Genomic DNA, 27,827 nt, shown 5'->3' on the forward strand with positions numbered 1-27,827 from the left:
GAAATGCTTGATATAATTTCTACCCTCTTAAGTTTGTTGAGGCTTATTTTATGGCCTAGCATGAGAACATCCCATGTGCAGTTGAAAAGAATGTGTATTCTACTGTTTTTGCATAGAATGTCCTGTAGATATTAAGCCCAGCTGGTCTAATGTGTCATTGGAGACCACTGTTTCCTAATTGATTTTCTGTCTGAATGACCTGTGCATTGATGTAAGTGGGTATTAAAGTTCCCTACTATTATATTATTGTCAATTTCTCCTTTTATGTCTGTTAGTATTTGCTTTATATACTTAGGTGCTCCTCTGTTAGGTTCATATATGTTAGTGAGTGTTATAGCCTCTTCTTGTATTGATTCCTTTATGACTATATAATGCCCTTTTTTTTGTCTTTTGTTATAGACATTGTTTTAGAGTCTATTTTGTCTGATATAAATGTTGCTACCTCCACTTTCTTGTTTAATGTGCATGAAATACCTTCATCCCACCCTGACTTTCAGTCTGTGTGTTTCTTTAGCTCTGAAGTAAGTCTCCTGTAGGCAGCATATAGATGGGTCCTTTTTAAAAAAAATCTCAGTAGCCACACTATGTCTTTTGACTGGAGCATTTAGTTCATTGACATTTAAAGTGATTATTGATAGGTATGTACTTATTGGCATTGCCATTTTGTTACTTGTTTTCTGGTTGTTTTTGTAGTTCTTCTCTGTTCTTTTATTATTATTTTAGTTGCTTCCCTTTTGGCTTGATGATTTTTCTTTAGTGGTATGCTTGTGTTCTTTTCTCTCTAGTTTTTGTTTATTTATTGTAGGTTTTTGATTTGTGGTTACCTTGGGGTTTATTTATGTTGACCTATAACTGTATCTACTAGTTTTAAATTGGTAGTCATTTAATTTCAAACACATTCTAAAAGATGTGTTTGAACAATTTTTTACTCCCCCGTTAGAGGACAGTGGTAATGAAAAGTTCCACCAAACTGAGAAGGCATCTTGAGACCAAACGATGAGGCAGGCAGCCCCATATAATCAATGGGTCAGTTTATTATAGGGTAACTTACTCACAGGGTGCGATTGGGATTGAGGAGACAATGATACGGAGGCATTCGTAGGTGCAGTCTGCACTGCCGAGGGGCCATTGGGACAATTTTGTAATTGACCTAGGGTGTGGGGGATAGGTGCTTGGAAACAGAATATGCATTCCTAAATTAAATTTATGAATGGGTAACTAGTCTTGTGGGCAGTAGGAATACATCAGTGAAGGTTTTCATCATTGTTTGGGGACTAACAGAGCATAGAGGCCACCTGATCCTAATTATTATTAAACAGTATCTGTTAACTCAAAGCTTTTAATGACAGAGAAGTGATTTACTGCATAGTACAGTCCTGGGTAGCGTCAGTGGAAGGACAAGAGAGACTCTAAGGGCCCAAGATGGCATCAGTTAGGCTAACAGCTATATATCCCCTCTCCCACATTTTGTGTTTTTGATGTCATATTTTACATTTTCATGTTTACCCCTTTATGGTTGTTCATTGTAGTTATAGTTCCTTTTACAATTTTTTGTCTTTTAATCTCATACAAACTTATTTAAGTGGTTGATCCTCAGCTTTTACTATATATTTGCCTTTACTAGTGGGATTTTCCTTTTCTATAGATACTTACTTCATGTTATAGTCTCTTCCACTTAGCAAAGACCTTTTAACAGTTCTTTTAGGGTAGGTTTAGCATTGATAAACTCTTAGTTTTTGCTTGTCTGAGAAGTTCTTTATCTCTCCTTCAGTTCTAAATGATAATCTTGCTAGGTAGGTTATCCTAGTTTGCAGCTTTTTCTTTTTCAGCACTTTAAAAATATCATACCACTCCCTTCTGACCTGCAAACTTTCTGCAGAAAAATCAGCTGATAACCTTATGGGGGTTCCCTTATATATGACTTTTTCTCTTGATGACTTTAGAATTCTCTTTAACTTTTGCCATTTTAATTATGGTATATCTTAGTGTGGGTCTATTTGGGTTCATCTTGTTTGGGACTCTCTGTGCTTCCTATACCTGAATCATCTCTTTCATTCTTCAGGTTCAGGAATTTTTCAGCCATAATTTGATCAAATATATTTTTGACCCCTTTTTCTCTCTCTTCTCCTTCTGGGACCCCTATAATGCAAATGTTGGTTCGCTTGATGTTGTCTTAGAAGTCCCTTAAACTGTTCTCATTTTTTAAATTTGTTTTTCTTTTTGCTCTTTTGATTGGGTGATTTCCATTATTCTATCTTCCAAATCATTTGTGCATTCTTCTGTATCACCTAGTCTGCTATTAATTTCTTCTAGTATGTTTTTCATTTCAGTTATTCTTAAGTTCTGACTGGTTCTTTTTTATACTTTCTTGGTCCTTGTTACAATTCACACTGTGTTCCTCTATTCTTTTCCCTAATTCAGTTAGCATGCTTAGTACTAATGCTTTAAACCCTTTATCTGGCAAATTACTTATTTCTGCTTCCTTAGTTGTTTTTTCAGAGGTTTTCTCTTGTTCTTTTGATTGAAACAAATCCCTTTGTCTTATTATTTTACTTAACTTTCTCTGTCTGTGTGAAATTAGGTGAAACAGTTAGCTGTTGTGGTCTTGAAGGGGTATCCTTGTGTAGGAGTGACCTTATATAGTCTGAATGTGCCCAGTGCCTTTGGTGGGAGAGCTAGATCTCACATGAGCATGAGTCACATCTCTCCCCAGGGTATGCTAGAAGCCATCACCTTGGTAGGTGATGGGATTGGAGGTGGAGGGCCAGGGCCAGAGCCAGGTGAGAACTGGAGCTTCTCCTCTGCTCCATGGCCAACACAACCCTATTGGGGGCAGGGGCAGGTCCCAAGGTGCTGGAGCAGAAGCCCTGAGAGTTGGATCCAAGCTGGCTCCATTCCCTCAAAGTGTGTGCTCTTGCTCTCCCCACTCCCAGCACCAGTACCCTCACCCCAGAAGGGAGCAGTGCTGGAGCAAGAGAGTCTGGGTGCAGGCTGTTGGCCTCAGCCACCATCAGATCCTGAGACTGCTTCTGATGTGCTGCCTCTGTAAGTGCCAGTAATGGGTGCCCCTGCCCTGTTCAGATGCTGTTCCCAGTCTGAGCCGCCTTTTTGCTTCACAACTGAGTACTCCCCTCAGCTGCTGCAGCTCTCACCCTAGTGTGAAACTGCACCGTAGAGAAGGCGGGGCCATTGTGGGCACTTGGCCTAGATCTGGGCATGGGCTGTGGTGGTCCTGGCCACAGTGAAAGCCCAGGACCACTTCTGATGTGCTGTTTCTGTCAGCGCCAGTAATGGCTGCTCTTACCCCATTCCGATGCCATTCTGGGTCTGGGCTGGCAGTCTCTTGCAACTGAGCATTCTCCTCAGCTGCAGCAGCACTCGCCCTAGCATGGAGCTGTATCACAAAGCAGGTGGGGCCTGAGCGGGTGCTTGGTTCAGACTAGGGCATGTGCTGGAGTGGTCGCAGGAAACCTTCCAGAGTCCAGTGTAGTTTCAATTTACTTTCTGCACCTTGTTTCAAGAGTAAGGAAGTTTGTGTGCACTCTTCATGAACGTTGTCTAGATTTCTTTCAGCCTTCCTGTTAGTCCCACTGGCTTTCTAACCAGCTAAGGGGACTCTTCTTCCCCGTGTTGGACCCAGGGCTGGGGCACCCAATATGTGGCCTGAACCGCTCACTCCCCAGGGAGGATCCCCCTTCTCGTCTATGTCCTTTCCCAGGGGAATAGGTCCTGACCGGATCGCTTCTCTTCCCTTCCTACCTGATTCTTTGTGGATCTTACTTTTTATTTATTTATTCTTGTTTAAAAAAATATTTTTTATTGAAGTGTAGTTGATTTACAGTGCTTCAGGTATACAGCAAAGTGATTCAGTTATATATATACGTATATGTATATAGATTATTTTTTGGATTATTTTTTGTAATAGGTTATTAGAAGATACTGAAAATAGTTCCCTGTGCTATACAGTAGTTCCTTGTTTTTTATGTATTTTATATATAGTAATGTGTATCTGTTAATCCCAAATTCCCAATTTATCCCCACCACCCCTTCCCCTTTGGAACCATAAGTTTGTTTTCTGCATCTATGAGTCTATTTCTATTTTGTAAATAAGTTCATTTGTATCCTTTTTTTTGATTCTGTGTATCTTACAGCTTTGGTTATACAAGTGTCTTTCTGCCAGTCTCCAGTTTATCCTCAGTGAGAATCACTATAAATGTGTTTTTCACATAGCATGATCATCATATATTGTTAATGATTGGAGGAAATATTAATGGCATTTGAATATTATTTTCTATCACTTCTGTCTTCTCATGCTCCTTTCTTCCTGGATAAACTGCTTTTTTTTTTTCTTCTAAATCAACAGATCTTTTTAAAACTCTTTTTAAAATTATTTTCATTGGTGTATAGTGGATTAACTAATGTTGTGTTAGTTTCTGTTGTACAGCAAAGTGAGTCAGTTATACATACACATATATCCACTCTTTTAGATTCTGTTTCCATACAGGTCCTTTCAGAGAATTGAATAGAGTTCCCTGTGCTAGGTTCTTCTTCTTCTTATTATTATTATTATTATTTATCTATTCTATACATAGTAGCGTGTATATGTCAATCCCAATCTCCCAGTTTATCACCCCCCTTCCCCCCACTGGGAACCACAAGTTTATTTTCTACATCTGTGACTCAACTTCTGTTTTGAACTTCTGTTTTGAAAATAGGTTCATTTGTACCATTTCTGAAGATTCCACATATAAGTGATATCATACGATATTTGTTTTTCTCTTTCTGACTTACTTCACTCTGACAGTCTCTAGGTCCATCCACATCTCTACAAATGACCCAATTTCTTTCCTTTTTATGGCTGAGTAATATTCCATTGTGTGTATGTACCACATCTTCTTTATCCATTCCTCTATTTATGGACATTTAGGTTGCTTCCATGTCCTGGCTATTGTAAATGGTGCTGCAATGAACATTGGAGCGCATGCATCCTTTTCAATTATGGTTTCCTCTGGATATATGCCCAGGAATGGGATTGCTGGATCATATGGTAGCTCTATTTTTAGTTTTTTAAGGAACCTCCATACTGTTCTCCATAGTGGCTGTATCAATATACATTCTCACCAACAGTGCAAGGGGGTTCCTTTTTCTCCACACTCTCTCCAGCATTTACAGTTTGTAGATTTTTTTTTTCTCTTTCATTTTCTTGTTTGTAGATTTTTTGATGATGGTCATTCTGACCAGTGTGAAGTGATACCTCATTGTAGTTTTGATTTGCATTTCTCTAATAATTAGTGATGTTGAGCATCTTTTCATGTGCCTCTTGGCCATCTGTATGTCTTCTTTGGAGAAATGTCTGTTTAGATCTTCCACCCACTTTTTGATTGGTTTTTTTTTTAATATTGAGCTGCATGAGCTCTTTGTATGTTTTGGAGATAAATCCCTTGTTGGTCGCTTCGTTTGCAAATATTTTCTCCCATTCTCTACATTTTCTTTTCGTTTTGTTGATGATTTCCTTTGCTGTGCAAAAGCTTTTATTAGGTCCCATTCATTTATTTTTGTTTTTAATTTCATTCACTCAGAGGTGGATCAAAAAAGATCTTGCTGCAATTTATGTCAGAGAGTGTTCTACCTGTGTTTTCCTCTAAGAGTTTTATAGTATCTGGTCTTACATTTAGGTCTTTAATCCATTTTGAGTTTATTTTGTGTATGGTGTTAGAGAATGTTCTAATTTCATTTTTTTCTTTTACACGTAGCTGTTCAGTTTTCTCAACACTATTTATTGAAGAGACTGTCTTTTCTCCATTGTATATTCTTGCCTCCTTCATCATAGATTAAAAATAAGGAACACTTCATGAATTTGCCTGTCAAGGATAACTGCTTTTTAAAGTGTTCTGACCTGTGCAGAATGTTCCTCTTCTCTTTTCCTATCTCTTACTCATCTCCAGTTATTAAACTACTCAGCCTTCAAGACCCAAAATATGCTACTGCCTCCTTAGAGCCTTCCCCATCACTGTGGCCAGAAATAATTTCTTTCTATTCTAGCACTTTCTCTGTTCCTTTTTTAAAGAAATTCTTATCATGTACTACTTTTTGGTACATGAGTGTAGTGGGAAATTGCCTGACTGTGATGGGAGATGTAAATTCAAATCCTGCTCTGCTGTTAGTTTACTGTCATCTCAGATAGGCCACCATACTCGCTGGGTCTTGATTTCTTCATCTATAAAATGAAGGGGTTGGGCAAAGTAACAACTAGCTCTCAGTGGAACGTAAATTGGAAAGCATGTAGATGTTGGAAGGATTTGGACTTTTATCTTGGTATCTCAGCATACAGCCTGTACTTCTCTCCAGCCTAATTCTCCCCCTTTCTGTTTGGAGTTCGCCTTGGATTAAAAGTGCAGGGATTTGGCTGAGAGCTTGTCTGGACGAAGCTTTCACTGAGGAGTCTCCTACTGTAACGTGCCATTGATTGACGTTTTCAGGGAATAAAACACTTTGAAACTGTTGAACTTTTTCAGCAGTTTGCAGCTATTATAAAAATAGTTCTACCATGATTCTTTTTAAAGGATAGATGTCAACATCTGTACTTGTCAAGGAAGAAAGCGGTTTTTGCAGAAAATTAGGTGATACTCAAGTCTTGGAAATTAACATTGAACAATTTTAGCTTTTTTTTTTTCTGGTATGCATTTCCTGACTTCAGGGATATTCTGACTGATCATCACTGTAGTTTACCCAGTGAGAAATCCAAAGATTCTGGCTTTGAGCTACAGCAGCACTCCTATTTAGTAGTGACTGATTTCTTGTGATTGAGTTAGGGGTTCCCTTTGAGACATCTGTCAGGGTGGTCTTCACTTAGCATCCTAGTTCTACTATTTAGTAGCTCCGCATTACTGGGGAAAGTAATAGGTAGCTTCTCCAAGCCTTTCTTTCCTCACCTGTAACATGAAAATACAGCGATACTAGTATTACCCCATGAGACTGTTGTGAGAACTGGATGAGATGATGAATATAAAATCTTGAGCACAGTGCCTGGCACTTGTTGTCTATGATTTTCTTATGATACCTCAAAGTTTACCTTTTATTTTTTTAATCTTTACCTCTTTTTTTCTCCCACAGAATATGGCATTAAATGTGGAACTTAATTAGCTATCTTAAAACTTACTGATTTAAATTCAGTGTTTTGACTCTTAGTACACAATACTAAGATCTTATGATATGCTATACAGACATTGCCAATACTAAGGTAAAAACTTTAAAGAATGAAATTCTAGCCTCTCCAAAGGTTCTTCAGAGTAATAGATGCTATCCAGAAACAGTCCCTTTGGTGCAGTACTTCAGCTTTTATTCCCTGTCATTCATCCATCCATCCATCCATCTACCCATCCATGTGTGGTTTCTTGAGAACTTGCTCTGTTCATGGCATCTTGCTTGATGCTACCACAGGTTTGGGCACTGTCTAGGCCAGTCCTGTTGGGTACATTACTAGTAACTTCAGTAAGCTCCAGAGTGTGTAGTGGTTTTTTGCCAACTTTTGGCTTCTGGCTATTCTGTTAGAATGCTTACTCATCCAAACTGGTCTTCCAGATAGATTTAATGTATCTTTCATATCTGGAACCCTTCGATGTGTGGTGCCTCAAATAACATATGATCCTCACTAAAAGATACATAAACACATTAGATAGGTGAAATTCCTTGATCATGTATGTACTTGCTATGTCATCTTGGGAACTAGAGAGGAAAGGCAGTCACATATTCCTGATTAGTTTTACAGAGAGTGCAAATGACTTTTTGAAATGTGAGTTCTATATACTTTATAAACTTGGGTTATATATTAATCTTTTTGACCAATCTTTATAAACTTTATAAAGTATTCATCAATAATTTCTTAAGTTTTACTTTTCAGGTTTAGGTCCTTAATGAATCAACCTAAAATCTATTTTTATATCTTGTGTGAGGTGGGATTCCAATCTCATATCTTTCTATATAATCAGTTGTCCTACATCTGTTTTCAAATAATCCATTCTTTTCCATTAATCTGCAAAATTATTTCTGTCATATATTAACTTTTCATATTTTCATGGAACTGTTTTGGACTCTTATTTTTCACTGGTCAGTTTTTTGGTTGTTGTTGTTTTGTTTTTGGTTCCTAAGCCAAAATCACACAGTTTTATTTACTATAGCATTTAAATAATGTTTTACATCTCTCCACCTATTCTTCTAATAGAACATCTTGAGTTTTCCTTAGCATTTGCTCCTCCATTTCATTTTAGAGTCAACTTAACTAGTTCTTTGGGGGGAGAAAATTGAGATTTTTATTGGAATTGCATTGACCCTAGGGATCACTTTGGGAGAAAATTGGCATCTTTATGATATAGATGTGGCATATAAATTTGTTCCTCTATGAATGTAGTATATACTTATTTTGGTTTTCTTTAAGTCCTCTCAAGAAAAGTAAAAAATTATTTTCATAAAGGTTTTTTTACATCTTTATCATATTTATTACTAAGTATTCCTTTGTTGCTATGCAGGTCATAACTTTTTTTTGAATTTTATTTTATTTATTTTTTTATAGAGCAGGTTCTTATTAGTTATCCATTTTATGCATATTAGTGTATATACATCAATCCCAATCTCCCAATTCATCACACATACATATAGCTAAGGTCATATGTAATTAACTGCCATCTCTTTTCCTCCCTCTTTACCTCCTACCGTCATTGGCAACCATTATCCTGATGTTATTTATTATCCTTATGCATGGCTTTTATTCTTTGATATAGATGTATCTTAATATATATAAATATTTTTGTATATACTTAAAATTTATATAAATATGTGCCACTGGACCTATCTTATTGTATTCTGCCTTGTAAATAATTGTTTTAATAATTGTACAAAGTAGATCTTTTCATTTTCCTAGTGATAGACAATTTCTATTTTTTGTCTGTTACATATACAAACAGTATTAGAGTGAACAGCTTTATAAATGTCTTTTTGAGCACTTGTGCATTTTCCTAGATTTCTAAAAGAGGAATTGCTGTGTCATATGTACCAGTATATGGACTCTTTAACGTCAGTAAACATTTCCAAATTGCTGTCCACATTCTTGCCAACATGCTATGTAAACAGACTTTTAAACTTTTTGATGGTATGATGAATGTAAAAAGTTATTTCTTAAAATTATTCCTTCAAAAATTTTCACTATGGATATTTCTTTATTTTTTCATATGAATGTAGGGAATAGGTCCCTTGAAAAATACTGCTGATTTCATTTTCCTTTCCCTGATTAACATGGTTTTGGCCTTTCATGTTTCTTTTTTCTATAAATGTCATATTCATGTCCTTTGCCCATTTTTCCACTGTTTTGGTATTATTATTAAGTAGGAATACTACTTCTTTGTTATATGCCTTTTCATTTTGTGTTTGATGACTGCTTTTAACAGCAGTTTTAAAAATTCAATCAAATGTATTAGTCTTGTCCTGTATGATTTATATTTTTGTGTTGCTCTTCCTATCTTGTTCAGTAAATCATTCTCTACCTTCATGACATTAAGTCGTTCTCCCATGTTTTCTTCTAAAAGTTTAAGATTTGCTTTTCACATTTCTTTCTTTCATCCATCTAGATTCGATTTAGGGACTCTGAGATTCAAGCCTAACTCTGTTATCATATGGATACCCAGTTGTCCCACCATTGTTTATTGAACCATGGTATCTTTTTTGCTAATTTATAAAATAAGCAAAATACCAAGTCATGTATAGGTTTGTGTCTGGGCTTTCTGTTACCGCTATGTTTACCTGTGCCTAAAGCAATATTGCACTTTTAATTACTATAGCTTTATTACAAAGTCTCCTCTCACAATTGTGGTTCTTCAAAATTGTTTTTTTCTTTGTTTTTTTTTTTGTTTGTTTTTTTTAATCTATCAAAGAAATTTCAAAATTAACTTCTGGAATTGTATTGCTTGGTAGATTAATTCATGAGAATATATTCATTTCCTTTTTAAAATAACCTTTATTGAAATATGCAGAATTATGCACAAATCATAAGTGTACAGCTTAGTGAAATTTCACTAAGTGTACCCATTTAAGTATCCGAAAACCAGGTCGAGAAGTAGAACAATAGAATGGAAATGAACACATTCTAAAAGCTCCGCTTGTAGAGTATGAGAGGGCCTCCCAGTAGCTACTTCCCCCCTGAAAGGTAATCACTGTCCTAATTTCTTTTACCAAAGAATAATAATTTTGGTTATTTTTGCTTGTTTTTGAGCCTTATATTAATAGAGACATACAATATATACTCTTTGTGTCTGGCTTCTTTGATTCAACATTGGTTTTATGCAGTTCATCCATATTTTTTGCATATTGTTTATTTCCATTGTCATAGAGAATTTCATTGTATAAATGATAACTTTTCTGTTCTATTGATAAACATTTGAGTTACTTCCAATTTAGTACTATTATGAAAAGTATTACTGTGAACATTCTTTTACATTTTTTAATATACATCATATACATTTCTGTTAGACATGTACCTAAGAGCAAAATTGTTCAGATATGTTTACTTTCAGCTTTAATAGATTGTGCCAAACAGTTTTCCAAAATAGTGTACAATTTACTTCCCTAGTAGCAGTATATAAAAATTCTAGTTGTTTTGCATCTTTGCCAAAGCTTAATATTGGCAGTTTTTGGTTTTAACTTTAGCTATTTAGTGAAGTGATGTGATCTCTCTGATTTGGTTTACATTTACTTAATGATTTGAAGTAGAATGTCATCTTACTGGCCATTTGTGTTTTTTCTTCTGTCATTCATTCATTCATTCATTTATTTAGGCTGCATCGGGTCTTTAGTTGTGGCACTGCGAGGTCTTTGTTGTGGCCTGAGGGATCTTGCACTGCAGCACGTGGGCTTCTGTCTAGTTGTGGCTTGCACGTTTTCTCTCTGTAGTTGTGGCACACGGGCTCCAGAGCATGTGGACTCTGTGTAGTTTGTGGCATGCAGGGCTCTCTAGTTGAGGCGCTCAACAAGCTCAGTAGTTGTGGTGCGTGAGCTTAGTTGCCCCATGGCATGTGGGATCTTAGTTCCCCAACCAGGGATCGAACCCACATCCCCTGCATTGCAGGACGGATTCTTTACCACTGGACCACCAGGGAAGTCCCTCTCTTGTCATTTAAAAATTTTTTTTCAGCCATATTTCTTGAGGTTGTCTTTCTTTTGATTTGTGGGAGTTCATTATGAATACTGTATTCAAGTCTTTGGGAAATACTTAGTACATATATCTTCTATTCCATAATTTTTCATTCTCTTAATGACATCTTTTAATGAATAAAAGTTCTTAATTTTAATGTACTCTAATTTTCAACGTTTTTCTTTACAGTTAATTGTGATTCATGATCAGCTTACGAAATCTTTGTCTACTCCAAGGTCATATGTTATTGTCTAACAACCTTATAGTTTTTCCCTGTCTTTCAAATCTATAATGCACCTGGAATTGATTTTTGTGATGTAACTTAAGAAATAAAGATTTTAATTTTTTCTATATGGATATCTTTTTGACTGAGCACCAGTTATTAAAAGGAACATCCTTTGTCCACTGTGCTACAGTGTCACTTTTGTCGTAAGTCAGGAAACTGTATACATGTCAGTCTGTTCTGGACTGTATTCTGTTCCACTGGTCTAATTGTGTCTGTGCTGGAATCACTCTAGTTTAATTATTGTAGCATTACAATATTGAGCCTTCTATTCTATGAACATGGTGCTTTCTTTAATTTACTTAGGCCTTCTTTAATTTCTTTCAATAATGTTTTGTAGTTTTCTCTTTAGAAGTCTTGGTCATTTTTTTAGGTTTATTCCTAGGTATTTGATTTCTTTTAATACTATGGTAAATTATATCATTAAATTTTTAAAATTTGCAATTACTTGTTGCTAAAATGTAGAAATAAAGTTGGCATTTGAATACTGAACTTATGCCCAGAGCTCTTGCTCAATTCATTTGTCAATTCTAATAATTTTCATAGATTACTTTAGATTTTTCTGGAAACACGGTTTTTCCTGTATGTCATTATTCCTTTATGTAGGAATAATGACAGTTTCATCATTTTCTTTCCAATTCTTATACCTTTTATTTCCTTTTCCTGCAATTTTTTAAATGAATGGATATTGAATTTTATCAAATGCTTTGTGTATGTCATTGGAGAGCATCATATGATTTCTTTATTCTGTTAATGTGGTGAATTACATTGATTGGCTTTTGAATATTAAACCAACCTTGTATTCCTCAAAAATTCTAAATGGTTTGTATATCCTTGGATTGTCTTATTAATATTTTATTAAGGAGTCTTGCATATATTATATATTTATGTATGAAACTGACCTGTATTTTTTTTTTCTTGTAATGCTCTTGTCAGGTTTTGATGTCAAGATTATGTTGGCTTTCTGAAATGATTTGGGAAGAGTTCCCTCTTGTTCTCTTCTCTAGAAGAGTTTTTGTAAGATTGGTGCTATTTCTTTCTTACATGTTTGCAAGAATTCAGTGGGGAAGTTATCTGGGTTTGGGATTTTTCTTTTGGAAGGGCTTTTAATTACAGATTTAATTCTTTAATAGGTATAGGATTATTCAGATTTTCTATTTCTTGTGTAATTTCTGTCAATTTTTTTTTTTTTTTTTTTTTTGCGGTATGCGGGCCTCTCACTGTTGTGGCCTCTCCCGTTGCGGAGCACAGGCTCCGGACGCGCAGGCCTAGCGGCCATGGCTCACGGGCTTAGTTGCTCCGCGGCATGTGGGATCTTCCTGGACCAGGGCACGAACCCGTGTCTCCTGCATCGGCAGGCGGATTCTCAACCACTGCGCCACCAGGGAAGCCCAATTTCTGTCAATTTTTAAAAAGAAATCTGTTCATTTAATTTGAATTTTCAAAACATTTCATATGCCAAATGTTCATTTGTTTATAATAGGCTTATTATTTTTTAACATCTGTAGGAGAATTTTTAAAATTTTAATCATAAGTTTTATCATTCTACTTGTACCAGGTTTGTTTCCTTTGCTCTTACTGTGCTAGGCTCTTTCTGTTCCAAGAAACAGATTCACTCAAGTTCCTTCAAGTAATGGAGATTCATGAGGCTCATTATAAAGCCATATGTAATCCTAAGAGAAAGGAATCACACAGGAAGAGCAAGATCTCTAGTATACCTTGGCTTTAGGGAGACTGGAAATGTATGGTTAATAAGGATATGGCCTGGAGTCTGTCATACAGAGTGAAGTAAGTCAGAAGGAGAAAAACATATACCGTATGCTAACACATATATATGGAATCTAAGGGAAAAAAAAAAGTCATGAAGAGCCTAGGGGTAGGACAGGAATAAAACACAGACCTACTAGAGCATGGACTTGAGGATATGGGGAGGGGGAAGGGTAAGTTGTGATGAAGTAAGAGAGTGGCGTAGACATATATACACTACCAGACATGAGGTGGATAGCTAGTGGGAAGCAGCCGCATGGCACAGGGAGATCAGCTAGGTGGTTTGTGACCACCTACAGGGGTGGGATAGGGAGGGTGGGAGGGAGGGAGACGCAAGAGGGAAGAGATATGGGAACATATGTATATGTATAACTGATCCACTTTGTTGTAAAGCAGAAACTAACACACCATTGTAAAGCAATTCTACTCCAATAAAGATGTTTAAAAAAAAATAAGGATATGGGACATGTTTAGAGACGGAACAGGTTTACTTTTTAATACCTTTAATAGTAAGACTTTCTAATGCTTTACTCTAATGCCCCCATTATTTGCATGAAGTTTCTTAATTCCTCTTGGCTCTTCTGTATTTTTTCTTCCCCTGCCCTACCTTTTGTTTACTCATAACTTCTTACTCATGGTCCCCAGTGCCTTGTAGCCTCATTTTGTGTTTCTTTTCAACCTCTCCTCCAGTTTGACTGAACCTCTCCATGGTTCTTGATTTCAGCTCCCAAGAGATTAGTTGATTAGTTTCAGAAGACCCCTATGTGAAGCCACCTCTTAGGCTGTTGGTCAGTTACCTATTGGTTACTCTTGACCAGGCAGGTATTGCCAAGAGTGGTGGGTCCACATAGCATAGCACATGGATGCCTTAGGCTAACTCCTCTGCAGAGGGCTGCAGCTGGACAGTTTCTCTTAGGATGAGTCTGTACATGGGAAGTACTAGAATTATTTAATACAGGTAAGTTCTAGAAATTAAATCATTGCAAGTGTTGCAGCTTTTCTCTCATTTTCACTTATTCTGGTGAAATACCAGTGAGTAATTAAATCCTGATAAAACCAATATCTAGAATTTGGTATTATACATCCCTTTAGCCGTTATCCCTCTTTAACTGAAAATATTTCATGTGCTACCAACCCAGATTAAGGCTTTCTGCTATTAGATGTGTAATACCTATACTTTTATTATGGACAAATGGAATTTGATAGATTTTAAACGTAAGTAATATAAAAAACAGACATAGGCAGATTGATGATTATTTAAAGAGAAAGCCATAGTATTTATCTCATTTAGGTTGCTTCTTGTTATTTCCTTTTTTTAAGTCCAGAAACAACCATGTGTGCTGCTAAGACTTCACTGATCTGTAATAGCACAGTTCGAGTTGAAGACAAAAAGTTCCTCTTTCCCTTTGTGATACTTAATGGGTGACATATTTAAACACCACACCTTAATCTTTTGCCTAATGCATTCTCATTTTGGAATAAATTGTAGCTATTACATAGAAGCCCCTCTAGTACAATAAGTGAAATTGCTTTTTAATTTTCTAGGGGGACTCAGAGAGAGTAATGATAATTACTGGACCAAACATGGGTGGAAAGAGCTCCTACATAAAGCAAGTTGCATTGATTACTATCATGGCTCAGATTGGCTCCTATGTTCCGGCAGAGGAAGCAACAATTGGAATTGTGGATGGCATTTTCACAAGGTAAAAACATTAGTTCTATTTGAATATATTTCTGACAATAAATCAAGCCCACATCGTCACATGAATTTTCTTCTTATGTACATAGTTAGGTGAACAGATTTGCTGTATAGGATTTTGCTGTTTAGAATTTAGGAACTTAAATCATTTCATCATGAAATTAATATCAGAAGAGACCTAGGAGGTCATTTTGTCTGGTCATTTTCAACTTGTTTTTAGTTACCAAGTTCTTTCTTAAAGGAAATTATTTGTAGAAGTTGAAAATTAAACAGATAAAAGCAGATCTGCTCTGCCTTAATCAAAGGTAGAAGGCTTGAACCTAAATGTCCATCGACAGATGAATGGATAAAGAAGATGTGGTACATATATACAATGGAATATTACTCAGCCATAAAACAGAATGAAATAATGCTATTTGCAGCAACATGGATGGACCTAGAAATTATCATATTAAGTGAAGTAAGTCAGACAAAGACAAATATCATATATCACTTATATGTGGAATCTAAAAAATGATACAACTGAACTTATTTACAAAATGGAAACAGACTTACAGACTTAGAAAACAAACTTATGGTTACCAAAGGGGAAAGGTGGAGGGAGGGATAAATTAGGAGGTTGGGATTAACATATACACATTACTATATATAAAATAGATAAACAACAAGGACCTACTGTACAGCACAGGGAACTCTACTCAATAATCTGTAATAACCTATATGGGAAAAGAATCTGAAAAAGAATAGATATATGTATATGTATAACTAAATCACTTTGCTGTACACCTAAAACTAACACAACATTGTAAATCAACTATACTGCAATATAAAATAAAATTTTTCTTAATTTCAGAAAAAAAGAGGTAGAATGCTTGGAGACTTGGCTTCTAGGCTCTATAAAGCAGGCTGCAACCTAGTCTACCCTCCTTATTTTATAGGTCGGGAACTGACAACAGACTGGAAAAGGCACTGGCCCAAGATAATTTAATTCATGTTCTTTTTTGCTCTAAGGACATAACATGCAACTGGCTAAGACTTACCCTCAACCTATAAACCTAAATTGCATGCCATATTAGGAATATAGGTGAAATATCGTGGTCTCACCAATTAGGATTCATAGTTTAATCTATTTACTCAGATTTATCAGTTCTTAAAATATTATTTATATCTCTTACACTTACATTTTTAGGAAAAAGTAAATATAGTCTATAGTGTATAGTCAAAGTGTATGTGTAGAATGTCTGATTTATTTTCCTGCTTATTTAATAATTGACCCTTGAACACATCAGAATATATCACATGCTAAGGTTCATATAGTTGAGTAGACATTAAAACACTTTAAGGCTTGGTTTTTAATCAGAGAATGAACAAAGCAAAGCAACCTAAATTCCGTTGGATTGGCTAAAAGGTTTGTTCCTTTTTTACCGTAAGACGGCTCTAGTAGTTCTTAGTTGTCTTTACCTTCATTTGAAACAATTTTGTTAGTTTGTATTGTGACAGCTGTCATATCAGCGTTCATTTTTAAAAAAAATCAAAATTGGTGAATTTTTGTGTAGCCATTTTAGTATTGATGATGGAAGAAGAAAGCAACATTTTCAGCGTATTATGCTTTATTATTTCAAGAAAGGTAAAAAGGCAACTGAAATGCAAAAAAAAGATTTTTGCATCTATGGAGAAAGTGCTGTGACTGATCATATGTGTCAAAAGTGGTTTGTGAACTTTTGTGCTGGAGATTTCTTGCTGGACAGTGCTCACGGTCAGGTAGACCAGTAGAAGTTGATAGCGATCAAATTGAGACATTCAATGAGAACAATCAACGTTATACCACTCGGGAGATACCTGACATACTCAAAATATCCAAATCAAGCATTGAAAATTATTTGCACCAGCTTGGTTATGTTAATCGCTTTGATGTTTGGGTTCCATGTAAGTTAAGTGAAAAAAACCTTGACTGTATTTCCGCGCCCGATTCTCTACTGAAACATAATGAAAATGTTTTGTTTTTAAAACAAGTTGTGACGGGCGATGAAAAGTGAATATTGTACAATCATGTGGAATGCAAGAGATCGTGGTGCAAGTGAAATGAACCACCATCAACCACACCAAAGGCTGGTCTTCATCCAAAGAAGGTGATGTATTGTGTGCATCGTGGGATTGCAAGGGAGTCCTCTATTATGAGCTCCTTCTGGAAAACCAAACGATTAATTCCAACAAGTACTGCTCCCAGTTAGACCAACTGAATGAAAGCAGCACTCTATGAAAAGTGTCCATAATTAGTCAACAGAAAATGCATTGTCTTCCATCAGGATAACGCAAGACCACATGTTTCTTTGATGACCAGGCAAAAACTGTTAAAGCTTGGCTGGGAAGTTCTAATTCATCCACCATATTCATGAGACATTGCACCTTCAGATTTACATTTATTTCGGTCTTTACAAAATTCTCTTAAAGGAAAGAATTTCAATTCCCTGGAAGACTGTAAACAGTTCTTTGCTCAAAAAGAGAAAAAGTTTTGGGAAGATGGAATTATGAAGTTTCCTGAAAAATGGCAGAAGGTAGTGGAACAAAACAGTAAATATGTTGTTCAATAAAGTTCTTGGTGAAAATGAAAAATGTGTCTTCTTTTTACTTAAAAACTGAAGACACTTTTTGGCCAACCCAATATTTGATGCCATATCACCAAACAGATGTTATTTTGATCTCCATATATTTGTAAATGAACTCAAAATAATAAATTTAAAAAATATTTCTTTAGTTTTTAAACTTATAATTAATTTTCTATTTCCTAAGAAAAAATACTAGGTATTTTATTTTGGTTACATTATTAGGAGGAGTGACAGAGAAATTTCATCATTAGAAAAAAGATAAAAAGAAGAGAAAAATAAAAAGAGAAAAAATATCTTAGGCAATGTAAGGTAATTTGTCTGGAAGAGAATCTTGTTGGCAAAATATCAGGAATGTTTTTAGATACAAGAAATAGAAAAGAAAATAAGGGTTTACTTTTCTCATTTCACAAGGAAGCTTGAAGTAGGTGACCACTTCTGATGCTTCAGTGGCTCTGCAGTTTTGCTGTCTTCTCCTCATAGTTACAAGATGGTTGCTGTGACTCCAGACATCACAGTGATATTCATATGAGGAAAAAGGGAAAAGGAATGCAAAAGCTTCTCCTTTTTTCGGGAAATCAGTACCTTTTCAGAAGCCTCCCAGAAAACTTTCACTTACATTTCGCTAAACAGCACTGTGTCTCGTGGCCATAATTACAAGCAAAACAAAGTATGAATTTGATTTTATCCAGCTTTTATATCGGAGTTAGACAGGGGACAGGTGTTCAGGAATGGATTCAGAGGTAACCAGAAAATAGTTTCTGCCGCAAGGAATGAATTCAATGATAATAACAATAACTAACCTTTGTGATGATAACATATTTATAATATTAGTATAATAAAATTCTTACCAATGTATAGAACCTGTTCTATGTATATAAAATATTTGTATAAAGTATATTCGGTGAGAGCAAATATAAGCCTTCTGGAAAAGGACAAAGTGCATTAATTCAACAAATTTGGATCTTTATCCATTCATTTTCATTTGTTCATTCATCCATAATATACTAACTTGACATCTAACATATGACAAGCAGTCAGAATACAAAGCAATCATAGTTTCTGTTCCCATGAAGTTTACCTGATGGAGAAGATCAGCATAAACCAAAAAACTGTATAAAGAAATGTAAAATTTGCAGCTGTGAAAAGTCTACAAAGGCTAGGTATGTGAGGCTGTGGCAGCCTGTGGTGCTGGGACCTGATCTGGTCAGGAACGTCAGGAGAAGGCTTCCTTTAGCAAGTGATGTGTAATCTGAAGGAGGCGTTAACTAATCAAAGGAAAGAAGAGCATTTCAGACCAAGAAAGCAGCATGTGCAAATGTTCTTTCACATTAAAAAAAACCATAGTGAGACAACAGCTGAAGGGTGGCCCTCTAGGGGAGCAAGATTCTCCATGAAGCTGAAGACAATAGGTAAGGGCAAGTTACACAAAGTGTAGGCCGTGTTAGGAGTTTGTGTAAGAGCCATGGGAAACAATTGAAGGGTTTTAAGCAGGGCTTGGTATGATCACATCTACATTGGCTGAAATGCAGAGAATGTTTGGAGGAAGGACACAGTTGATCAGCACAGTCTTATCAGTAGGCCCTTGTGGTGGCCTTGGTGAGAGGTATCAGTAGTTTGGACTGGGTTGTAGTGTTAGTTTAAATGGAAAGGAGTCATATTTGAAAGGTAATAAATAACAGGAAATAAATCAACAGGATTTGATGATAGATGGGATATGAGGCCGAGATAAATGGAATTTTCAGTGATGACAGTGGTTTGTGCATCTGGGTGGAGAATGCCAGCATTTACTGGAAGAGAGTGATTTTTTTCCCATGGATCCTGACTTTATTTTTGGGTTTTTAAAAAATAAATGTATGCATTTATTTATTTATTTACGGCTGTGTTGGGTCTTTGTTGCTGTGCGCGGGTTCTCATTGCGGTGGCTTCTGTTGTTGCGGAGCATGGGCTCTAGGCGCGCGGGCTTCAGTAGCTGTGGCTTGAAGGCTCTAGGGCACAGGCTCAGTAGTTGTGGCACACAGGCTTAGTTGCTCCGTGGCATGTGGGATCTTCCCGGACCAGGGATCGAACCCGTGTCTCCTGCCTTGGCAGGCGGATTCTTAACCACTGCGCCACAGTGCAGTGGTTAAAATAGGGATGCCCTATTTTTGGTTTTTTGATTTACAATGTTGTGTAAGTTTCAGGTGTACAGCGAAGTGATTCAGTTATACATATATCCATTCTTTTTCAGATTCTTTACCCATGTAGGTTATTACAGAATATTCAATAGGACCTATACAGTAGGTTCTTGTTGGTTATCTATTTTATATATAGTAGTGTACATATGTTAATCACAAGCTCCTAATTTATCCCTCCCCCACTCATTTCCCCTTTGGTAACCATAAATTTGTTTTTGAAATCTGTGAGTCTGTTTCTGTTTTGCAAGTAAGTTATTTGTATCATTTTTTAAAATTAGATTCCACATATGAGTGATATCATATACTTATCCTTGTCTGACTTATTTCACTTAGTATGCTAATCTCTAGGTCCATCTATGTTGCTGCAAATGGCATTATTTTGTTCTTTTTTATGGCTGAGTATTGACTTGGTTTTTGTATGTAGTAGGTAGCAATACTCTGAGACCATAGGGAAGCTGTCATGTAGTCAGTTGGATATCAAGTTGGAGTTCAGAGGGAGAGATGAAAGGTAACAATATACATTTGTTGTGAGACATCTTTGTATAAGTGGGAAGTGAGATCCTGGGTGTGGATGAGATCATGTTAGCAGAGAGTAAGTATAGTGAAGAAGATAATGTTCCAAGGCTGAGCCTTAGAACTGCCAACATGTCAGTTGGCTGAGTAAGAAGATAAGCTTGAAAAACCAACAGAGAAGGAGTACCCAGAGAGGCAGGGGAAAACCAGGACATCCCAGTGTCATGGGAGCACAGGGAAAAGTGCTTCAAGGAGGAAGGAAGTGGTCCACAGTGCTGAAAGGCTGAATGAGATGAAGCCTGTAAAGTCCACCGTGGTTTTAGCAAAATGGATATGACTGGTGATCTTCGCAAGAGCTGTTATGGTGGAGTGGTGGGGCCTCACTCCAGTTAAAGAGGGTTAGAGTAAGTGAGAGGTTAGGAAATAGAATTAGTAGGTGACCCTGGAGCAGATTGGCTGCAAAGAGGGGGTGAGAGATCCAGTAAGGGACTTGTTTTATTTTTGAGTGGTAGACTTGAACATGTTGAGGAGGGATATCTAGTGGAATATGTTATGTCCATGAATTTATGATTCTAAAAAACTGTATCAATCACCTTAGAGGATATTAGAATGAATTCGTGATACTTAAAACAAAAAATCACTAGTCACTTTGGAGAATGAAAATTGAAAAATAAAGGGGAAGAATCATGTAGCTACCATGCCTTTCCAAAAATATGATGAGAAGAATTTTCTCTTTATGGAAGTGTTCCAGCTAACAGAGAAGGAATAATAGTATTAGAATATCACCCCCTCTTTTTTTGCAATCCCTAATGTAGTTATAGATCTAGGCAATAATTAGAAATGGCTGCTAATGTCATGAAAAGAGAGACGACCAGACATTGGCCAAAGTTTGTAACACAAGCTATGAAGTCTGGGCAAACGAATCAAACAATCTATTTGGATATCTAGATCAATCTGAAACACAGAGAAATATTGATCTTTTATACTTCAGGAATTTTTTTTTTTGGTGGGGGCTGCACTGGGTCTTAGTTGCAGCACACGGGATCTTTGTTGTGGCATGCAGGATATTTTTAGTTGAGACATGTGGACTTCTTAGTTGCGGCATGCATGTAGGATCTAGTTCCCTGACCAGGGATCGAACCTGGGCCCCCTGCATTGGGAGCGCAGTCTTACCCACTGGACCACCAGGGGAGTCCCTATACTGCAAGATTGATCACAACTTTAAAACGTTAATTAGCAAAGAATCATTTCAGTCAAAGGAATAAATAGATTATAAAGATATAAACACTGAAATATGGGACATTCTCTTATGATTTACCATTTAAGTAGTTGTTGTTTCATAGACTGTTTATAAAAGCAGTCTGCCATGGGCCCTGAGTATCCCTGCATGTCCCTACTGAGTACACCAAGAAAGCCCCTGATTGCTCCCTACCTGGGCATTTGTCAGGGTTGGGCTCGCAGCAGGCAATCTTGAGGGAAGAGGTAATAACATCTCCCCACAAAGAGGAAGCTTGCTTCTTTTCGTTGTACAAGTAGTGAATCCTCAAGTTCAGTTTTCTGCCTTGTAATACAACCCACTGCATGCACAGCATCCATGGTGAGCCCTTTGCCTTGCCCTTACGGGACTTGACAGCTGATGCAAACCAATATGGGTAAAAGTCCTTTGTTTCTGATTCGGGGTTTTCATGTCTTTTGCTAGCTTCTGTGAAACCATATTGGCTTAACATGATATAAATAGGGTAAAATCCCAGACTTTGCCCAGTTCTGGATGGGTCAGTAGGATTCTCTTATCTCTTGCTAATAATAAGTGCCCTTAAAATGTGAGTAGATAGGTTATGTGTGGGAAAGGATGGAAGCTTTAGAACGAGAAAGCTCAGGTCTCAATACAAGTTCACCAATTTCCTGACCGTGTGCTAGTTACTTCATTCACCTAGAGCCTTGAAAGAAGTATGGTGTCATGGAATTTTAAAAAAAAAATGTTGTAGTTGAGTACAAATCCCACTTTTCTACTTAACAACTATCTGACCTTTGGAAAATTACTTGACTTCTCATTGTCTCAGTTTTTTCATCTATAAAATGGAGATAATACTGCTTAATCACAGATTATTGTGGGAATTAAGTACATGAAGTGCCTGGTATGTAATAGGTACTAAATAAATTTGAGTTTTGTTCCTTCTTCTAGAGTCTGTGTCATTAGTATTTTGGATTAAAAGTTTGTCTTCATATATATATTGGTATACTACTCCTTTTCTAATCTTAGCTTCAGGTCTCACATCTATAAAACAAAAAGTATGATAATACCAGATTTTGAGAATAATTTTTAAAGGGTGTGAAATCACTGCGAATTGCTGGTCTTAGCTGTCATCCTTGAAAGAAGTTAACCAAGTATTCCGCACTCTAAACCTTGCCAACATCAAATTCATTGTTTCAGTATAGTAGTATTCATTTTGAGTTAACTCCTGCAAACACATTAGTTTACTCATCTACTTGGGGATACATTTTATAGTTACCTGGTCCTGATGGGCCAATCCAGAAGTAGTATTACATGAAAGAATATTCTTATTACAATACCTGAACAAGAGCTGGTTATGAAGCTTGGCATTCAGTTTGATTCCACTTTTGTATGACAAATTATATATGTAAATATATGCAGAGAAAACCATCTAGATAGAAGGCTGCATTCCAAAATATCGTAAAAGATATGGGATTATGGTGACTTTTCTTTAGTTTGGTTTATGAATATTTTCAAAATTCTGAAATAAACAGGTAACAAAAGTACTCCCCTGCCCAAAAAATGTTAAGGGTTATATCAGTCAAAATGAGATGTTTCATAGGCGTCTAATGAAATGCATATATGGTCATTGTCTGGGAATACCTTTTCCCAGGACAGGCTTCTCTTCCCTACTCAGTAGCCTGGAATTTGGGGTTCTAAGCTTTAAACCTTCCCAACAGCATATCAGACCTTATTTTTCCGAAGTTTTAACCCAGCCTCTAAGTAGCCCTAGTTCTTCCTCCTTTAGGAATTGATGGCTTTCTGTCCGATCAGTATGCAAGACTGGTGTCCTTAATTTTCATAACAGAAACATTGCCCTTTGCACATTTAATATCTTTGATTTTTTTAACCCTTAATGTACATTGGATTTTTTTTTTTTTTTTTTTTTTTTTTTTTTGCGGTATGCGGGCCTCTCACTGTTGTGGCCTCTCCCGTTGCGGAGCACAGGCTCCGGACGCACAGGCTCAGCGGCCATGGCTCACGGGCTTAGTTGCTCCGCGGCATGTGGGATCTTCCCGGACCAGGGCACGAACCCGTGTCTCCTGCATCGGCAGGCGGATTCTCAACCACTGCGCCACCAGGGAAGCCCCATTGGATTTTTTTTAATGGAGCTTTTAAAGTATGTTGAAACCTGGACCCTGCCCTCAGAGGTTCTAAGTTGGCCTGGGGCAGGGTCTGGGAATTTGAATTTTACATGTGTCCAGGTGGTTTTGAAATGTGGGCAAGGCTGAGAAGCATTTCCCCAAGCCCTTGCTGGAGAGCTCAGTTATTTAATTCTAAAAGTAAGAGAAGCTTATTATGAGAACTATTTACAGTGTAGTAGGGTATTAAGTGAAATGTTTACTTCTCTACAGGTCAGCATCTATTTATGGTTTTTCATGTAACTTTCCACGAGTTTAGAGGTATACATAAGTCTTCTCTCTTAAATGGTCTTATACTAAGCATTATTATTATGTAACTTGCTTTTATTTCCTAACCTGGGGAAAACTGAATTTCCCTGTCAGTTCTTACAGATTAGTCTCACACTTTTATTGGCTGTGGTGTGTCTGCTATGCAGAGGTTCCCTGAACTCTTAACCTCTGAGACCTCCATCTGGGATGCACTGCTCTAGTAGAAGGACCCTGTTCCCTGTCCATTCCCCCTGTCCTTGCCTTATCTTCCTGTTACCATTGGAAAGGAGTCTATGTGGACCACATTCAGTTATATCCCTAGGATTTTAAATTTTTACTAGGATATGGTTTAATATTATAACCTCATATTTTTCATTTGTTTATTATGAAATTATTCAGACATATTACAATCCCCCATGTAGTTTCCAACCTACTAAAGAAATAAAGCATTGCCAATCCAACTGAACCCATAATCCTCTCTGGTCCTGTTCCCCTCCACCCCATCCAGAGTAACCCTTTTTGACTCTGGTTTTTATTTCATGAGTTTCTCTATATTTTTACTACACAGGTATGTTTTGAAATAATATATGGAATTATTTGGTATGCTTTTAAACTTTATGTTTGGTATGCTTTTAAACGTCATTCTTCTGCAAGTGGCTTTTTCCTCCTCAATGTTATATTTATGAACTTCATCCATATGGATACATATAATTCTAGTTCACTCAATTTTCTCTAATTATAGTAGTCTATTGTATGCATGTATCATAGTTTATCCATTTTTCTTGATTATTATCTAACATGATTCAAATTTGTTGCAAATATCAACAGTGCTGATACCTGTCTTACACACATCTAGTACACGTGTAAGTTTTCTGATTCTGGGCTTTATCTAGGAGTGGGACCATAGAGCGTAAGGAATATGCATTTTTCTTGTTCTTCAAGGAACATGGACCAGTTTAGAATCCCACCAGCAGTGCGTAAAAGTTTGTCCCTACGATTTAAATTAATTAGAACAAGAAATACCCATTTGATGATGTTTCTATATAGTCTCAAAAATTGGTCATAAGAGCATTTTCATTTCTATTAATATCTTTTACATGAAGTACCATCTGATAGACCACATTTTATTAATGCTAAGGAATTTTTTTCTCTCCATGTGCATGCTGTGCCTGTTTATAAAGAGATTTGAAGCAATTTATTGGCCTTCCCTGACAAACTGCCAGGCCTCATGTTTTCAGCCAATGGCTGCTTCCCTTTTAATTCCTTTTTGTCTTGACTGCCAAGAGGTTAAGAGCTAAATTTAAGGCACAAGTGTAGAAACAAATTTGCTTTAGTTTTCCCCATCTCTTCTTATATGGGAGTATTTCTCCATGAGTATTTCTCTAGCATGATTCTTAGAACAGCTGCATCAGAATCAGAGATGCTTGTTTAAAATGCTGCTTTCTAAGGCCTGTTACAGACCTATTATATTGGAATCTTCAAAGTGAGACCCTAAAATTAGCATTTTAAAAGCTCATGCTAAATTTGCTGTCTCAAATTTGAGCATCTACTATATGGCTTCTAATCTTACTTTCATATTCATTGTAACTCTTCTGTTATAAATATCTTGTTATTCTAAATCACTTCAAATCCTTTTTTGCGTTCAATGGAAAAAATATTAAAATCTAGCAGATGTGTGCATAAAATTTTGGCTCCAAACTTTGTCTTTTTTTTTTTTGGTCATGCCGCGTGGCATGCGGGATCTTAGTTCCCCAACCAGGGATTGAACCCCTGCCCCGTGCAGTGGAAGCATGGAGTCCTAACCACTGGACTGCCAGGGAATTCCCAAACTTTATCTTTAAATGGGTTATTTTTGCATTATTAATTGGACATTTACAACACCAGGTTTAAATTCATGTTTTCCATAAATATTCATTGAGTGCCTACTATGTGGTGTGTGCTGTGCCATAAGAAGAATAAATAAATGCATGAAAAGTTATAAATAGGAGGCTTTGGAAGTCTTTTTCTGGATGTTGTAACCTCATGAACCTTTCTCTGAATAAGAAGGATTTTTTTAAAAGTAGAATTTTGGCAAACATATACATTTGGCCCTAATTGGTGATATATGTACTCATTGGTGAAATATTATATTTCTAGACACATATTTCCAAGGATTATTAACATCTTTGAGTGCATCACTGAATTAAGATCTGTTTCTTATTATCCTGATAAGTGGAAACTTAAACCTCATTCAACTTTTTGGACTCAGTAATTAAGTTTTAGAAAAGCGATGAATTATTAAGTCTGGTTGAAAAAAAAACAACAAAACAATTGGCTACTCTCAGCATAATTTATGTCAATTACATGTTGGTAGAAAGGGGTATTTACATTAAGTGGCCTCTGGTTAATAATTTTCAAGCCACCCTCCCTATGTAAACTGTTTCTTATGGTCCCCAGCTTCAGGAATGCTTTGTACCCAGAATAGCACCATTGTGTTTACTTTGAGAGAGAATTGGAAGGTAACAGGTCTTCAAATGCTTAAATTAAATTATCTTAAATGTTTGCTTTTGGCTGTGTGGATGATAACTGGTTTGTTTGCCGAATTTAGTTTAATTCAGCACATATTGATTGAGTACCTACTGTGGAGTATTTGTACTCTATTAAAATATATGTATACTTCTTGGACAGAAGGAAAATATCTTGACTGAGTACATGTCTTCTAGTTGGTAGTAAATACCAGCACTAAAAACCACATTATATTTTACGAAATGAGTGGGCTGTTGAGAATTTTATTGGCAACAGAAATGTTGCCTTATGAGTGCCTCTCTGGTTTATTTAGCTCCTGTAGCTGTGTCTGCCAAACAGGAGATATCTCACTTCATCTTTTTGATGGGAAGTGGTCGTATGAATTTAATGCTTCAAAGTCACCTGAGGGTTTAGTTTCGTTTACTTTTAAGTGCAGATTCCAGACATGTCCCTGGAATGTAGATTCCCTGGAGATACAGTTGTTATCAGTATGATGAAGGAGACTCCTGGACTTTGTAATTAAGAACTCGTGCTTAGGTCTTCCCATTTTTGATTGGGCTGTTTGCTGTTTTTATATTTTTGGAAATTAATCCCTTGTCAGTTGCATCATTTGCAAATATTTTCTCCCATTCTGTAGGCTGTCTTTTCATTTTGTTTACAGTTTCCTTTGGTGTGCAAAATCTTTTAAGTTTAATTAGGTCTCATTTGTTTATTTTTGTTTTTATTACTCTAGTAGACAGATACAAAAAAATTACTCTAGGAGACAGATACAAAAAAATATTGCTGTAATATACATCAAAGAGCTTTTTGCCTATATTTTCCTCTAGGAGATTTATAGTATCTGGTCCTACATTTAGGTCTTTAATCCATTTTGAGTTTGTTTTTGTGTATGGTGTTAGAGAATGTTCTAATTTCATTCTTTTAAATGTAACTGTCCAGTTTTTGGAGCACCACTTATTGAAGAGACTGTCTTTTCTTCATTGTGTATTCTTACCTCCTTTGTTGTAGATTAATTGACCATAGGTACATGGGTTTACTTCTGGGCTTTCTATCCTGTTCCACTGATTTGTGTGTCTGTTTTTGTGCCAGTACCATACTGTTTTGATTACTATAACTTTGTAGTATAGTCTGAGGTCAGGGAGCCTGATTCTTTCAGCTTCATTTTTCTTTCTCAAGATTGTTTTGGCTATTCAGGGTCTTTTGTGTTTCCATACAAATTTTTAAATTTTTGTTCTAGTTTTGTGAAAAATGCCCTTGGTAATTTGATAGGGATTGCGTTGAATCTGTAGACATTTCTCCAAGGAAGACATCCAGATGGCCAACAGGCACATGAAAAAATCCTCAACATTGCTAATTATTAGAGAAATGGATATCAAAACTACAATGAGGTATCATCTCACTCCAGTCAGAAGGGCCATCATCAAAAAGTCTACAAATA

The 27,827-nt window shown here is 36.4% G+C and overlaps 1 protein-coding gene across 6 annotated transcripts in view; it reads left to right on the plus strand.

Annotated features, from left to right (window-relative positions):
- Positions 1-27,827, plus strand: part of MSH3 (mutS homolog 3) — a 183,014-nt gene that overhangs the window by 134,461 nt on the left and 20,726 nt on the right. For 5 of the 6 annotated variants that reach the window (XM_059060650.2, XM_059060649.2, XM_067031233.1 and 2 more), the window contains one exon: positions 14,775-14,932. In XM_059060650.2, coding sequence (XP_058916633.1) covers positions 14,775-14,932 — 158 coding nt within the window. Of the gene's footprint in view, positions 1-14,774; positions 14,933-16,941; positions 17,530-27,827 lie in introns of those variants that run through there. The other variant, XM_059060652.2, reaches the window with a different exon arrangement.

The sequence above is a fragment of the Kogia breviceps genome, chromosome 4 (assembly GCF_026419965.1).
Source record: "Kogia breviceps isolate mKogBre1 chromosome 4, mKogBre1 haplotype 1, whole genome shotgun sequence".
Lineage (NCBI taxonomy): Eukaryota > Metazoa > Chordata > Mammalia > Artiodactyla > Physeteridae > Kogia > Kogia breviceps.